Consider the following 16,508-nt stretch of genomic DNA (forward strand, 5'->3'; position numbering starts at 1 on the left):
TACTTTCAGAACGTGGCAGCTAAGTTTATCTTATTTACGGGAGTCACTCTAGATAGCGAGTCATTATTTTTTCAGCAAAGTACCAAACACGAAAAAGAAATAACGTTATAGGTTTTTGCGCAGTTTTATATTTACCATGGCTTCAGCGAAGCTCTCCTAAAAATTTGAAAATTTTTCTGATGCCAAAAATTTTACAATCTGAATAAATAAACATCCGCTCACTAATTTCGCATCAGTCAAAATTATTTTTTAAATTAAATTTTCGAATTGATCCATCGTAGATTAGAATCTGATCAACGATCAACCTCTTTAAAAATCTTTTGCATATGAACTATCCAATCCAGCGCGAGATGACTCAGTGCCAACCATAAAATTTTTTTCATAGGAGGCGTATGTATATCTTTTAGAAATTTTATAACGATAAAACTACAGAAACAATTTTTAAAGAAGCAGAAGGTTGATTTAATTTGCGGTCTTCCCATATTGCCTAGGTAACTGCAGACAAAAATATTTTATTTCCACTAATCCGGTTTTTTCTTTGTTCTTTATTGAAATTTTTTGATGGAGACGAACATAAAATAATTTGATTATTTCATTTAATGAGTTTCATGTTCGTTTCACATGTATATAATTTAGGTACAACTAAACACACAATACAATTTAACGCAGAGGTTTTCCAGTTATTTATTATAGGATGAAATATTGCAAATGAAAGCAAGATCCAATGAAATAGTCTTTAAAATCGTTGATATTTTTTATTTTCTTACGTTATTTTAAAATTTTAAACTGCAGAAATTCTGCGGACAAACAAAGAAACTCAATTTATCTCAAATTAAACGAACTATACGAAGAAATAAATTTGAATCTTTTTCTAGAAACAGCATTCGTCAGAAGTTAGAAAATAGTTTCGCAGAAAAAAGATTCCAATTTTTTTCCTAGAAATAATAATTTTATTTTTATAATTAATGAGAAAATAAACTTTTAAAATTCTGAAAATTGAATCTCTCGCTAGTAAAAGTCAGTTTCCTTTTCACGCAAAGTTTTCGATTTCTCCATATGGATGTCTTAATTCGTCGTAAAACCAGCTAAAATGAAAAATTTACCTCATTTTAGCTACAAGAAATTCAACAAACACACACACCACACACACACACACACACACACACACACACACACACACCAAACAAACAAACAAACAAACACACGCACAAACAAACACCTACAGACACAAACACACCCGATAAACATTTATTATCGTTAACGTTCGTGAAAACCAACAAACATCCCTTCGGCTAATGATATTTTTCCTTTTTTTTTTTTGAAAAATTTGTAAAAAATATTGGTAAATAAACAGAGTATAGTAGAATTTAAACAGAGTGCGGTAGAATTAATAGAAGGTTTTCAGTGAGAATATTTTAACGAAAAAAAAAAATAAAATTTATATAGTAATATTGATATTTCCGCTGCTGTTTCTATTGAAAATTTTAATTGAAGTTTGTAACTGTTAAGGTAGTAAAGAAGAGGATATGGTCATAATGAAAAAAGTGACGACGATGGTTCCAATGGTAATGATGATGATGGTGAAGATGACAATAATATGGATGATAGTGAAGATGATGACGATAAAAATGGTGATGACGATGTCATTATAATGATGACGATGATGACAGGACAATAATGATAATGACGACGACAACGACGATGATGACAATTATGACGATGATTACATTAAGAAGGATGATAACAGCAATGATAATGGTGAGAAAAATAGTGATTAAGTTGACGGTGATGACAATTATAATGATGATGAATGACACTAATGATATGTTTTCATGATAGAAAGATTAGATAGAAGGATATAAAACTAATCCAAATGAAAACTATACAAAGTTGTGATGCTTTCACGTCAGACTTCTGTCGGTAGTAATAAATGAAATGAAAAAATGTTTTTTGTCCTTTCTTATATTTTATTCTTTTTGCTTTAAATTTTTCATTCTTTTTAATTATTTATCGTCAAAATTAATAACTGATCAACATTCAAATCATTATCATCACTCACGTCATCGTCGCCATCGTCATCATCGTCACTATTTTTTGTCATCATCATCATTGCTACATGATCATAATCGTCATTTCTGATTTTTGTTCTTACAAATCTGTCTTTAAAATTTATTCAGGGGCACTCAGGTGCATCAACAACAGCAAACACAGAGTACATTTATATGCGTGTAAAATTTCGCCACATACACATTGCATGTCACGGGCGGGGGTCTACATGCGACCGAATCCGATCACTGTAATAACACTGCCAGGCACTTTACCGCTACACCATCGCTTTACCTATAATCATAATTATCCTATACAACATAGTCATTATCATTATTTTTCGAAACATAGGCTCTATTATAGAAAGCTGCACTGTCAAATGTAAATTTATATAGCGTTGACTCTAATTTTTCACACATATTAGACACAGCTTTGTCATTTTTAAGAAAAAAAAAATGTTGAAATAAAAGACCAAATCCATTAAATACCATCCTTCAAATCGTTTGGCCATCTGGCAACGGAAATAGTTTTTTATGACGTCAACCGCATACATTGGAGTCATTGAATCAATAACACGACACGTAGGCTTTCACACATTTTATTTGCTGATTTTCTAACGTTGTTTGTAATGATCTGTTTAAGCTTTGAAAGTTTAAGTAATAAATGACTGATCCGAATAGTCACATAGCTTGTGGTTGATATGTTTATAACTCAATAATGAATGAGCGAGTGAATGAATAAATAGATAAATCAATGAATCAATGAATCAGTGATAAAAAACAATCAATAAATAAGAATTTTAAAATGAATGAATTTCAAAATGAATGAATAAATAGATGAGTTGGGTGATGAATATAAATTAAATAGATAGATAGATAAGTTGGTTCTTTAAAAAATCAGCACATCAATGAACTGTTTTAAAAGATTTAATGAATAAAACCAGTTTTCATAGCATTTTTATTTTATTTATATTGTTAAAAAAACGAAACGTTTGAATTTAAGTAATTTATTCAAAAATTTCAAAAATAAAACTTACATTTTTTTGAACGTAAGGATGAACGAAGGAAAGAATAAAGTACAAGAAAAAAATGAATGATGGCAATTCAACTATCGATGATAGGATAGATTTATTGTCGGTAACAACTTCGAACGAAGCAATTAAAACTCAAAATCGTTAAAGAAGCATCATTACCATCATCATCGTCATCATCATCGTCATCATCATCATCTTCATTTTGATAATCTCAATGTCATCGTTATCATTTTATTACAACATTAACATCATCATCGTCATCATAATTATTTTTTGACCGTTTTAAAATAAAAAAAACCCCTGCAATGACACCAGTAGGAATTGTACGTTCAAGTTAATTTCCGAATAGACTGCAAAACTTTTTTAATCTTTATTATCTAAATTTTTTTGAACGAACATTTTTCTGATAATTTTTTTATATGTTGAATTATTCTTCTACAGCACTACATTGCAAACAAGCCAAGAAAGAAAGAGTTGTAACAATTTATATACATTGGAACACTGTGGAAATATAAGAATAAAAAGTTTCAAATGAAGGGCAGTTTCTGCTTCAAGTTGCTTATAAATTTCTTTTTCCTGTGTTCAATTTTTCTCTACTTGATTGAAGGCGACACCTTGAACAATTATGATGACTTGAGACCGAATCTGGAGAACAGCACAAGAGAGCGCGTGCAGACGATGCAAGATGTGGCAGATTCAGCGGCTGCAAACATTTCTCCTAGCAACAACTTCATGTCCCACTCCATCTCCAGCACCTACACCATGTCGAAGGTAGATGACAAAGAAGCCCTGATATCTAGACAGAGGACCCAGGATCACGTGGTCAGTGACGGAGTGACGGGACAGGCATCGGCCAAGTCGCAGGTCATCGAAGGAAAGATGAAGGACAATATAGTGATTGGAACGTCAATTGAAGCGTCCGCCAAAAACGAGCAGTCTTCTGGGATGTGGGATGAAGACATTAAGTCAACTTCATCGGCAAATGATTTTGAAGACGATGCGAGAAAGTTTACTTTTGAGGATTTTAGCTCCCCAAATTTGAATAGGTTTATTAATTTTGATTTTTTTAAAGAAGATTTGAGAAAAAAACGCAGTGTGGACGTCAGTGATGTGGCAGGTGCAGCAGGGCAGGATACGCAAAATATTTACTTGCGTCACAAATTTAACAAAGACGATGTGGAGCAACAGATTAAAAATTATGAAAAAAACAATTTAAAAACATCCGCTGACAGCAAAAAACACAGCAGTGACGACAAAAGCCACAACGTTGGCGATAGCAACAACAAAAAAACTGTCGATCTAGTCAAAAGTTACATAACACTTCAAGACGACGAGAATAAACATTTATTGAAAGCTCTAGATCTGGCCAGTCAGCTCGAATTCAAACAGTCTCGCTACAGTTTGGACGAGCACAAAAACAACTTTAACGATAAGCGTAATGTTGAGGAAGAGCAGGAGGAAGATGGCGATCAAGCTGACAACGGCAGGATGGTGCAAGAGGAAATATACCACATGAACCAGGCTCTCAAAGATGAAAAAGCACTGACGCAGTTGAAACAAATGATGAAATACTCCACTGAATTACAACAACAACAATCACAACAACAACATCAACATCAGGATAATGAACAAGACGAACAACAAATGATGAAGCGTCAACAGCCCGATCAGTTTGTCTACCGCTTACCACTAAGGCATTTCCAACAATCCATTGAATTTTCACCATCATCATCATCACCCCATGCATCATCATCATCGCCATCTTCATCATTAACACCTCTGAAAAAATATGAACTATCTACAATTCCAGTGAAAAAAATCTGGAACATTGATAATGATGGCGTTGAGGAAGATGAGGAATATGATAATGATGACATCCGTAATGAGGACGATGACGTTGATGGCGAGGATGAAGAAGATGATGACGGTGATATGTTCTCAAAACACCAACAGCATGTGATGCAATATCCAAATGAGTTGTCACTGTATCGAGGGCATCAACTCCAACAACAACAACAACATCATCAACAACAACAACAACATCAGCAACAACAGCAGCAACATCATCAACAACAACATCAGCAACAACAACAACAACGTCATCAACAACAACGTCATCAACAACAACAACTACAGCATCAACAACAACAACAAAAATATTCAGAAAATTTTTTATCCGCTTTTGACGACGCCAACAATTACGAACTAACACTTAAAGCCCACGGTAATTAATTATACCATATTTATTAACAGTGCTAGCATTATTAATGATAATAATAACAACAATATAATAGTAATTTGAACTCTTTTATTATCAGAAAACATCAAGACTAATCAAAATAAAATCAAAATAAAATCAAAATATTAATTGATTTTATTTTATTTTGATTTTAATAATTATTATTTGATATTAATAAAATATTAATTATTCATTAATAATAATTATTAATATACAAATAAGAATTAATTTTAATGTACGATCCTCCCAATGCTCATTATCAGTGACTAGTGTATGAAGGTATAAAATATATTTAAAGCATAGTATTTTATGCAATGTTTCCGTCACAATAGATACTATATGACGAGCGAATAACACTATTAAGTAATTTTTCATCTAGAGAAATCGGCCAAAATATTGTAAATAAAGATAAATTTAAGTTGTTTTAGAGACCAATTGGCGAAATTTAAAACGAATTATTGATTAATGTAATGATGATGATGATGATGATAATGATGATGATGATGATGATGATGATGAGGACGAGGATGATGATGATGATGATGGTGGTGATGATGACGTTGACGACGGGGGTAATAATGGTGATGTTACTACTACTACTACCACCACTACTATTAATATTAATAATAAAATTAATTATGACAATAATTTATAAAAATTATTCAGGAACAAAGAGAAATAATTTAATTGACGAAGATGATGAAGATGATGATGATGACGATGATGGCGATGATGACGTAATCATACCAAATGACGTCAACCTCAATAAAGAAAACGTCAACGCATTTTTAACGGAAGGGGTCGCAAATGATAACGCTGGTGATGATAACATCGATAATTATGATGATAATGATGATGATATAAATGAAAGAAATGATGAAGCGATGGAATATTTAAGAAAGATAAAAGAATACAACGATCGAGTTAAATCATATCTCAAATATCAACAGAAGAAGCGCTATATAAATCAATTGGGTGACGTCACTAATCGTAATGATGATGATGATAATGATGATGATGATGATAGAGTTGTTGATGATGATGATGATAGAGTTGTTGATGATGATGATGATGATACTGACGGTAACAGAAAATTAAATGGTAAAGTCGGTCGAGATAACGATGACGATGGTGATGATGATAATGATGAAGTGGTAGATGTTAAAAAGTACAATATGATAAACAGTGATGATGGTGATGATGACCTTGCTGATGATGGTGCTAATGATGATGATGATGATGACGAAGAAGGAAAGATTCGAAGAATGTTAAAGAGTTACAGAAATAAAATGAATAAATATAAAAATGTATTCGTAGAGGACAGTGATGATAATGATGATGGTGGTGATGAAGAAACAGAAGATGATGATGGTGGTGAAGAAAAAGAGGATGATGACGATGATAATGCCAGAAAACTTATTAGACCAGGTAGGAAAATTATTCTCAATATCATATTTAACCTCATTAAAAATATAGTTATAATTATTATTAATATGATGATGAGGATTATGAAAATGGATGACGATGGTAACGTTAATGGTGAGTTGATAATCACAATAACAATAATAATAACAATAACAGTAATAATAACAGTAATAATAACAGTAATAATAATAATAAGCAGGACGGTTGCTCTATAGGAGCCAGGCAAACATTCCGTCAATGCAAACCAATAAGAGAGGTTAGTGAATGAATGAAGGATAGAATGAATGGAATTAATGATGAACTGAATGAAAAAATAAATATATTATATTATTATTTTATATTATTTTATGAATATTATTGTTTATTTATATTGTAATTTCTTTTTGTTCTCAGAAAGACCAACACCAAGCGAGGATGATGACGGTGATGATGACGCTAAACACTTAAGTAAGTTCATTCGTTCGTTCGTTCGTTCGTTCGTTTGTTCACTCATTCATTCATTGTGCTGAACTTTGCAAAACTGCTGTATAAATTTTAGATGAGAGCCAATTTGGAACAATTGAATACAAAAAATTAATAAAAATATAAAAAACAAAAAATTAATAAAAAAACAAAAAAATAAAAATTTGGAACAATTGAATACAAAATTTAATTGGAAATAAATTTTTGTTCGTGCATAAATCTGCGAGAAACAAAAGTCCAGACAAAAAAATTTTAAGTGTACCCGTCAATCCTTTATTATCATTCACTCGCAAATGCTAATTCTCGGTCAATGTAATGACGTCATCATCATCAACATCATCATTGTTTCTGACATCATAACTATGAACATAATCGTAATAATTTTCATCATCGTCTTCGTCATCATCGTTATCTTCATCACCATCATTATTATCATCTTCATCATCATCTACTTCTTTATCATCATCATCATATTCATTTTAACAACATCTTTATCACCATCGTTACCAGCATCATCTTCACCTCCATCATCATCATCTTCATCATCATCTTCACCAACGTTTTACCAAGATGCAGAATCCAGGTGTCCAGCTCTCAAGGAGCATGTTGATAATTGTCTCTATCCAAGGTACCATCATACATAACTTATTATTTTTTAGTTGCCCATCCACACCTTACTTAATTAATCGATTTATTAGTCTGTTCATTCATTAATGCGTCTCTTCTCTTTTTTATTCGTGCATTCCTTTTATTTGATTGCTTACTCATTCATATCTCATTTCATTCATTTGTTTGGTTAAATGTTCATTCATTCATTTATTGTTATGGATACGTTTATTGATTTTTCTATCCATTTGTTGATCCATCATTCATTCACTCATTAATGAATGAATAAATGATGGATGAATGAATGAATGACGGAAGGAATGAATGAACAAATGGATGAATGAATGAATAAATGAATGAATAAATGAATAAACTGAATGAACGAACGAACAAACATATAAATTATTGATAGTAAATGTTGTTGAGTAAGGTTGAACACGTAAGCATGTAAAAAGCTGTTGTACAACAATGTGATGTACGTACGTACACCACTACAACACGCAAATATCATCATCACCATCACGCAGGTTGAACGGGCTGCTTCCAGATTCAGAAGCTGTCGACCTCTGTAATGTGCATCAACTGTGCTTTGTTTGTGTACGTTGTCTGTTGTATGTTGGTTGTTTGTATGTTGCGTGTTGTTTGTTGTATATTGTATGCTGGTTGTTTGTTGTTTGTATGTTTGTATGTTGTTTGTTGTATGCTGGCTGCTTGTTGTATGTATGTTGCGAGTTGTTTGTTGTATGTTGGTTGTTTGTATGTTGCGTGTTGTTTGCTATATATTGTATGCTGGTTGTTTGTTGTTTGTATGTTTGAATGTTGCATATTGTTTGTTGTATGCTGGCTGTTCGTTGTTTGTATGTTGTTAGTTTTGTTGTTTGTATGTTGTTTTGTTTTGCGATATTTTTCGTGTTGTTGTAATGTTTTGAAATTATTTTTTTGCTAAAATATACGTTATTTTTAATAATTTTATATATGAATTTGTTAATTTTTAAGTGCTTTTTCAAGTCTTTCATGTTTTATTTTTGAAATTTTCCAATCGCTGTACATAGTTCCATTGTTGGCGCATATGAACATGAACTAACGTACCTACCCACTCACACAGACGACACACACTACAAACAAACAAACGCACACATACACGCAGACATACACGCAAACATACAAACAACCACACAGGGCGCTCGATACAGCCTAACTCCAACCGACTGCAACAACCAGTTCCTCCAAAAGACAGCCAGCCTGTGTGCCCGCGACGTGAACTGCAACAAGCAAGCTGCCAGTCTTTTCCTCATCATGCTTGGCGATAGGAAGTACTCACAAAGGATCAACACTCCCAGAAATTGCGCTGCTCCGTGTGTCGGCAGGCTACTCATGAAGGCTTTCCAGTGAGATATGAGGAAATGAGAGAGAGAGAGAGAGAAAGAGAGAGAGAAAGAAAGAGAAAGAGAGATTGAAAGATAAAGAAAGTTTGAGGTATAGAGAAAGTGAAAGAGAAGAGAAATGTGAAAATGAGTTGAGAAAATTAAGATAGGGAGAAATCGAAAAAGATGAATATAAATTTGATTTATCATCATTGTCATGTTTCATCATCATATCATCTTTTTCTTCTTTATTACCATTATCTTCTTCATCACCATAACTCTTATGATAGAGCTCCTATGTGAATGAGTTGATGATAACTGATGAAAAGAATTGGTTTTTGATAACAAATAAATGTAATGCTAATGCCAATATAATAATGGTTTAGATGATAAGAACAATAATACTAGAAATGATTAATAGATTTAAGGAAGTCAAAAACTTCAGATGTTTCATTGATGACGATAATATTGATAATACAATGGTGGTGGATATTATGGTTATCAAAAAATTTTTCAAGTCAAGAAGAAAAAATAAAAAATTGTAAGAACCACGCAAACCTATAACCAAGAAGGAAGAACAATGTTTTGCATCGTACATAGACAGAACATCAACGTAATAAAATATCCATTATATTTTATTACTCAGTTTAATTTCCTTTCATTTTTCATTTATGATTTTCAATTAACAAATTAATACTGCCTAATTTGAGGGATTAAATTAAACATTGAGCTAATAAGGCTGCAGACCCAAACACACACACACACACACACACACACACCCACACACCTTTTTTTAATTTAATCGTTAGCTTAAGTGGGTTGTTTAGTATACACATTTGTTCGTTTCTATATGCTTTATTTTTTTCACTTTTATTTAACGGAAAACAAATTTTATTCATAATATTAATAATATCATCTTAATTATCGTCATAATTTATACAAAAACTTTATAATTATTATCATAATTAACCTAATAATAACAACATTTTATTCTGACAAATACTATTAACATAGTCATTTTAATTAATTCGTTAATTCATAGAAGTTAAATAAATCTCTTATTATATATATATATATATGTATATATATATATATATGATATATATATATATATATATATATATCATCGTAAAAAAACATCGTAATTAAGCATTGTGTGCAATTATAATTAAATAAATGTTCTGCATATTAACTGAATATAATTAAATAAATGTTCTGCATATTAACTGAATCTTGTTAGATTCTTCTATTCAATCATGCATGCGTGCCTGTGTGTGCGTGTGTGCGTGCGTGCGTGTGTGTATGTGTGGTGTGTGTGTGTGTGTGTGTGTGTGTGTGTGTGTGTGTGTGTGTGTGTGTGTGGATCTGCAGTCGTAATGGAAATATGAAGTAGCAAAATTAGTTGTAGTTGTAACATCAAAAATACATGAAACAAACATTATAGTAGAAGTTGTCGGTTTAATAGCAGTAGTTTTAATAACATTATTAGTATTAATTAGTAAAATTTAAAACATCAAAGGTCCTACTAGTAACGCCAGAACCGTTCACGTAAATAGTAATTTTGTAGTATCTTACCAGTAAAGATGTGTGACAATAAAATAACTATTTTTAAAATATACATATGTGTGGATATATGTAAAAACTAAAGAAGTATCTTTAGTACTAGAGTTAGAATGTACCTATTATTAGAATGAGTATTCAACAGAATGGAGCAAACTCAAACAGTAACAACGTAGCATTATGACAATGGTGGTATTAAAAATGATAAAAATATCTTGTAGATATATAATTGGTTTCACAAAATTCAGTCACTATTCTTATAAAAATTTTTCAAAATTAAGAATTCAACATTAATATGGTGTGAAAAATGGTAATAACAATAACACAGCAATAACAATAACACCGTGATAACAATAATAACAATAAAAACAAAAAATATTTTAATCTCGACACTGAATGAGCAGTCGTGCGGATAAAAGTTGTCTTATTCAGACACGTTCAAATTATTATTAATCTCAGAAATGAAATAAATTTTTTTTTTGTATAGAAAAATTCTTCAGAGAAAAATGAAATACAATTATTGTTTAGTATGAAAAAACGCCACGGAGACAAAAAATGATGTCATGATGATGATGACGATGATGTGGTGATGATGATGGTGGTGATGATGATTATCAATGATGGTGGTGATGATGATTATCAATGATGGTGGTGATGATGATGATTATGATGGTGGTTTTGGTGATGATGATGGTGGTGATAATGATGAAGTTTACGATGATGATAATAAAAAAGTCAATGCTGATGATGAAGTCTATGGTGAAATTGATTAGGAGAAGAAGAAGATGATGATGATGCATATGATAATGATGGTGATGGTGATGACAGAAACAACGGTGACAATAATGACAATGATGACGATCAAATATCTAAATTAATCATGATCTTAACATTAAAACACCAAATTAAAAGAATGATGGTGATGACGATGATGAGAATGATGATGATGAAAATGATGACGGTGGTGATAATGATGATGATAAAAATGATGATGATGAGAATGATAATGATGAAAAGATGAGATCGATTGCTATGACGATTACGACGATGTTAGTGAGTGAGATAAATCACATAGAAATTTCTTTTGAAGCTGACATGCGTTTGTGTGATGACGTCAATAACTGTGACGTCGACGATGACGTAGCTGTCGCGGCTACTACTGCTGCAGCTGCTGATGTTGAAGTTGGTGATGATGATGATAACAAGAACCGTGATGGTGATGATTGATGATAAGGAGCGGTCGGTGATGGTGATGATTTCAGATTGTTCAACAAGCTGTAGTCTGAATAAAGTTGTTGTCAACTTGTTTATTCTTTAATATACATTTCTTTATTTGGTATTTTATTTTATATTTAATAATTTATCCTTATTATTTGTACATTTTCATTGAAAAATAGTTTTATTTTTTGGTTTATTTATTTGTAATATTCATTGAAAAAATTTTATGTAACCATGGCAACAGCTTGTTTTTCTGGAAACCGCGGCGGATGGTGGCAGCTGATCAGCCCTCAATGATGGACTGAGATACTCTGGTGGAATGAATGAATGAGTGAACGAACGAACAAATGAACGAATGAATGTATGTGTGTGTGTGTGTGTGGTGTATGGTCTCTGATGTCATTGAAGCAAGTGCAGGCAGTTAAAAGTAAAAGAGAATGACCATTAACCTTAATAAACCATTCATATAAAAATGAAAATTGAATATTTTTAAGAACAAAAAAATTAAAAAATTCATGATATAATTTAAATTTTTAAAATTTTTTTTCTCAAATATTTGATTTCAAGTTAGCGTGTATCACCTGTTGACAAGACCCTTCTGCTGCTGTTCACCTTGTCTTGAATCAGGTTACAACTGTGCGTTTTGCCACTATCTTCGCCATTGTGGTGGTTACTGGAGCTATGAATGAGCTTGCTGTTGGTATCATTGCTGTTATTGTTGTAGTGGTGATTGTTGTAAGATATGTTGATGTTGTCAACATTGTTGAAAAGTTTGTGGTTCGACTCAAAATACGGCATGTGCGGTTTGAATTGTAAGGACGCTCGACTTTTTCTGCGATCGTAACTGCTATTTTCGTCGAAGTCGTTAACATTGTTGTTGCTGCTGCAGATCGTATTGTGAAGGTTGTTGACGTATTTGTTGCTGTTATTGTTGTTTATATTGCTGTTGCTGTCGTTTTTGTTGTTGGTGTTGTTGTCGTGAGAAACGTTGATGTGATTTATCTTCAACATAGGCGTGTTTTCATCTGTTTGTTAGTTGTGCGTGTTGGTTTTGCCATGTTGTTTTGGGGGTTGGAAGTTGCATAAATTTGCGTTGTTTATGAGGTTTGGGTCTATGTTTTAATAGCTACATTTGTTAGAAATAATAGTATCAATAAATAATCTTAATGTGTTTTTGATGTTTTGTTTAAAGTATGTTGCATTGTTTGTTGATGTTGATGGTTTTTGTTTAAATTTGATACGCCTGACTTTGAGCTAGAAGTTTCCAAAAACATTTTTATTTCTCTTGTGTTCGGTTTTCGTTGGCTTTGAAAAAAAGTTGCTATACGCGCAGGTTTTACTGTCGCGTTAGATTAATAGAGAGAGTGTTTGTGTACGTGTGCCACGTATGAATAAATAAACGAATTGAGATGTATGTATGTGTGTGTGTGTGTGTGTGTGTGTGTGTGTGTGTGTGTGTGGTGTGTGTGTGTACGTTTGTTTATATACGTGCTGCTGAAATATATGAACATTTATTTTAAAAATTTTAAGACGATTATGAAATGTATGTAATTGGGATAAGAAAATTGGCGTAAATTTTGTTGTGGCCAGTAAATGATTTTCGTAAAGTCTTCAGTGACCGTCAGAAATATAGGGAAACTTTTTCAAAAATAGGATAAAATTTATGACTACGGTAAAAATTGTGATGCGGCATGTGATTGATGTCATGGAGCATCATACATCATAGAAGGGATGTTGAAAATTTTATATGCCAAGTGAACTGAACACTGGCGGAATTGGTTCTGTCAAATAAATTTTATTAAATGAAAAATTTGGAAAGAAATATAAACGTTTTTATTTATTGTTTGTATTTGTGTGTGTGTGTTTGTATGTTTGCGTACATGCGTGTATGTGATCTATTTTAAGTGTTACTTAATGTGAAAATATTTAATATAATTTTTTTTGGTTTAGTTTCAAAAATTGTTAAAATTTAAAAAATTGTCTAGGCTTCGGTGTTATTTTGAATGTTTTTGTTTGTTGTTTTCTTGCCAACAGACTGTTCTCGCATGAACAAATTGTGTATAGAAAGCAAACAAGTAGGTGAACGCCTCGCTGATTTCATTTTTGAGAATTTATCGATGGCTCCATTTGGTACTTCGGATGTATTTTGTGTTATCGTCATGTATTGTGTGGCTGGTACTGCATTGTATTGTGTGGTACTGTGTGCTTCTTCGTACTGTATATTGTTGTATTATATTGTACCTTATACTCGCATGTTTTTTTAATGTATTGTTGTAGTGAATATGTATCGGATTGTATAGTGTATAGTATTGTATAGCTCGTGCTGATGATGGCTGCATTGATTATGATGATGATGACAATGCAATACAATATACAATACAATATTTTGTATATACAATTACATATGATAATGATGACGATGATGATGATATGGACGATAATATCAATGAGAATTCTATTTAACTTGATAAATAATTAAGTGATAATGTTTCTTATTTATTGATCGATGATAATGATGATGATGATGATAAGGATGACGGTGATGATGGCGACGACGATGATGTTGTTAACGATTATGGCAATGTTGATGATTATTTCATTAATGATAAAATGGCTGTTTTAATGCTTTTATCAAATGATAAATAGCCCGTTTAATATGTTAGCAGAATACTTATTATATGAAAATTATCAGCTACTTTTTGAAAATACTGTTATAATACTCGCTGTCGTAACCGGTTTACGATGCGACGGGTTCAAATCTTCGATTGAATAAAATACTCCAAACAGTTATTAAACTTTATTTACAGAAGAAATCAACTATTATTAGTTATTAAACTTTATTTACAGAAGAAATCAACTATTATTAGTTATTAAACTTTATTTACAGAAGAAATCAACTAATCGTTTATTTCCAGTAAATTCGCACTAACGCAACAATTAACTTTTAAATCTTTCAAAATCTATCGCTATGACAACGTCAACAAACAATTCAAATATCGCTTTAAATAATTCACCGAATCGCTATTCACAAAATCACGAATTTCACTAATCACGAATATCACTAATCACGAATATCACTAATCACGAATATCACTAATCACGAATATCCCAATCACGAATATCACCAATCACGAATATCCCAATCACGAATATCACCAATCACAAATATCTTGCGACGTGCGCTTATATACTCTTCGCAAGCGTCGTTTCTAGATTCTTCCCGATGGTCCGATTCCAGCATACTCTAGAACGTTCCAGTCACTAGAACATTCTAGAATACGCTAGAATCTAGTGCGTTCGGTAGCACGGTTATAACATTACCCCCTTCTTAGTTCTGTTCGTCCCGAACAGCTTTCGTTCCGGTGTCCGCATGGTACGGAGCCAGTCTATCCAAATGGACGATCTTCATTCTTGCTCTCGGCTTCCGATATTCCTGAATACGGTAGACGACGTCATTCAAGCGGGTGATGACTTGATAAGGTCCTTCCCATCCTCGCTGGAGCTTTGGAGAACGTCCTTTCTTCCGCTGTGGGTTGTACAGCCAAACTAACTCGTCGACAGCAAAACCGCCACTGCTTCCTTTCAAGTCGTATCTGGTTTTGGCCGCCTCCGTGTTTTTCATAATTTTAAGGCGTACGTAACGGTGGATATGGTTTAATCGCTGTCGAAGATTATCCACGTATTCTGTTAATGGTTGGTGTGGTTCGGGTGGTACGCCATATTTCACATCAGCTGGAGTTCTTAAGGTAGTCCCAAACAGAACTCTTGATGGCGTTTCTCCAGTAGTTGTGTGGATAGCACTCCGGTATGCCATAAGAAACAATGGTATATGACGATCCCAATCCCGTTGATTTTCGTCGACTACTTTAGCCAGATGTTCAATCAGGGTTTGGTTGAATCGTTCCACCATACCGTCAGACTGTGGGTGAAGAGGTGTCGTTCGAGTTTTGTTTATACCTAGCAGCTTGCACATTTCACCAAACAGTTGTGACTCAAAATTTCGACCTTGATCTGAGTGGAGTTCCAATGGGACACCATATCGACTAATCCAATTGAGTACAATTTCCTCAGCGACGGTACATGCTTCTTGGTTGGGTATTGGAAACACCTCAGGCCATTTGCTGAAATAGTCCGCTACAACCAGAATGTAACGGTTTCCATAATCTGATACCGGAAAGGGTCCAGCAATATCTATAACAATCCGTTCAAAGGGGACACCAACATTGTAGATTTGCATTGCTCCTTTTAGCCTTCTTTTGGGTCCTTTGACTGAAGCGCATGTGTTACATTTTCGACACCAGCTCTCTACATCTTCTCTAACGTGAAGCCAGTAAAATCCTTCTCGTATTTTGTCAAGGGTCTTGTTCACTCCTAAATGTCCCCCAGAAGGGCCGCCATGCATTTCATCAAGGATTTCGGTCGTTCTATTTCTTGGTATTACAACTTGCATGCGGTGTTTTGATCCATCAGCTGATTCCCATTTTCGTTTCAGCAAATCCCCTTCCAAATACAAAGAGTCCCACTGAGCCCAATAACCCTTAACACGGCACTATAT

General features: G+C 33.0%; 2 protein-coding genes across 2 annotated transcripts; one reads left to right on the forward strand and one right to left on the reverse strand.

Annotated features, from left to right (window-relative positions):
- Positions 1 to 3,610: 3,610 nt before the first annotated feature.
- HELRODRAFT_192362 (hypothetical protein) lies at positions 3,611 to 9,950 on the forward strand (the record flags this gene model as incomplete). The annotated part of the gene is made up of 7 exons (XM_009022517.1): positions 3,611 to 5,303; positions 5,985 to 6,137; positions 6,943 to 6,999; positions 7,137 to 7,190; positions 7,716 to 7,833; positions 8,339 to 8,384; positions 8,991 to 9,950. 7 exons carry the CDS (start codon positions 3,611 to 3,613, stop codon positions 9,201 to 9,203), a joined length of 2,334 nt encoding a protein of 777 aa, XP_009020765.1. The 3' UTR covers positions 9,204 to 9,950.
- Positions 9,951 to 12,163: 2,213 nt separating this feature from the next.
- HELRODRAFT_175081 (hypothetical protein) lies at positions 12,164 to 12,964 on the reverse strand (the record flags this gene model as incomplete). Its single annotated transcript, XM_009022518.1, has 2 exons — positions 12,164 to 12,264; positions 12,535 to 12,964. The coding sequence occupies 2 exons, from the start codon at positions 12,962 to 12,964 to the stop codon at positions 12,164 to 12,166; spliced, it is 531 nt and encodes a 176-aa protein (XP_009020766.1).
- Between the last annotated feature and the right edge of the window lie 3,544 nt (positions 12,965 to 16,508).

Source organism: Helobdella robusta (genome assembly GCF_000326865.2).
Source record: "Helobdella robusta unplaced genomic scaffold HELROscaffold_32, whole genome shotgun sequence".
Lineage (NCBI taxonomy): Eukaryota > Metazoa > Annelida > Clitellata > Rhynchobdellida > Glossiphoniidae > Helobdella > Helobdella robusta.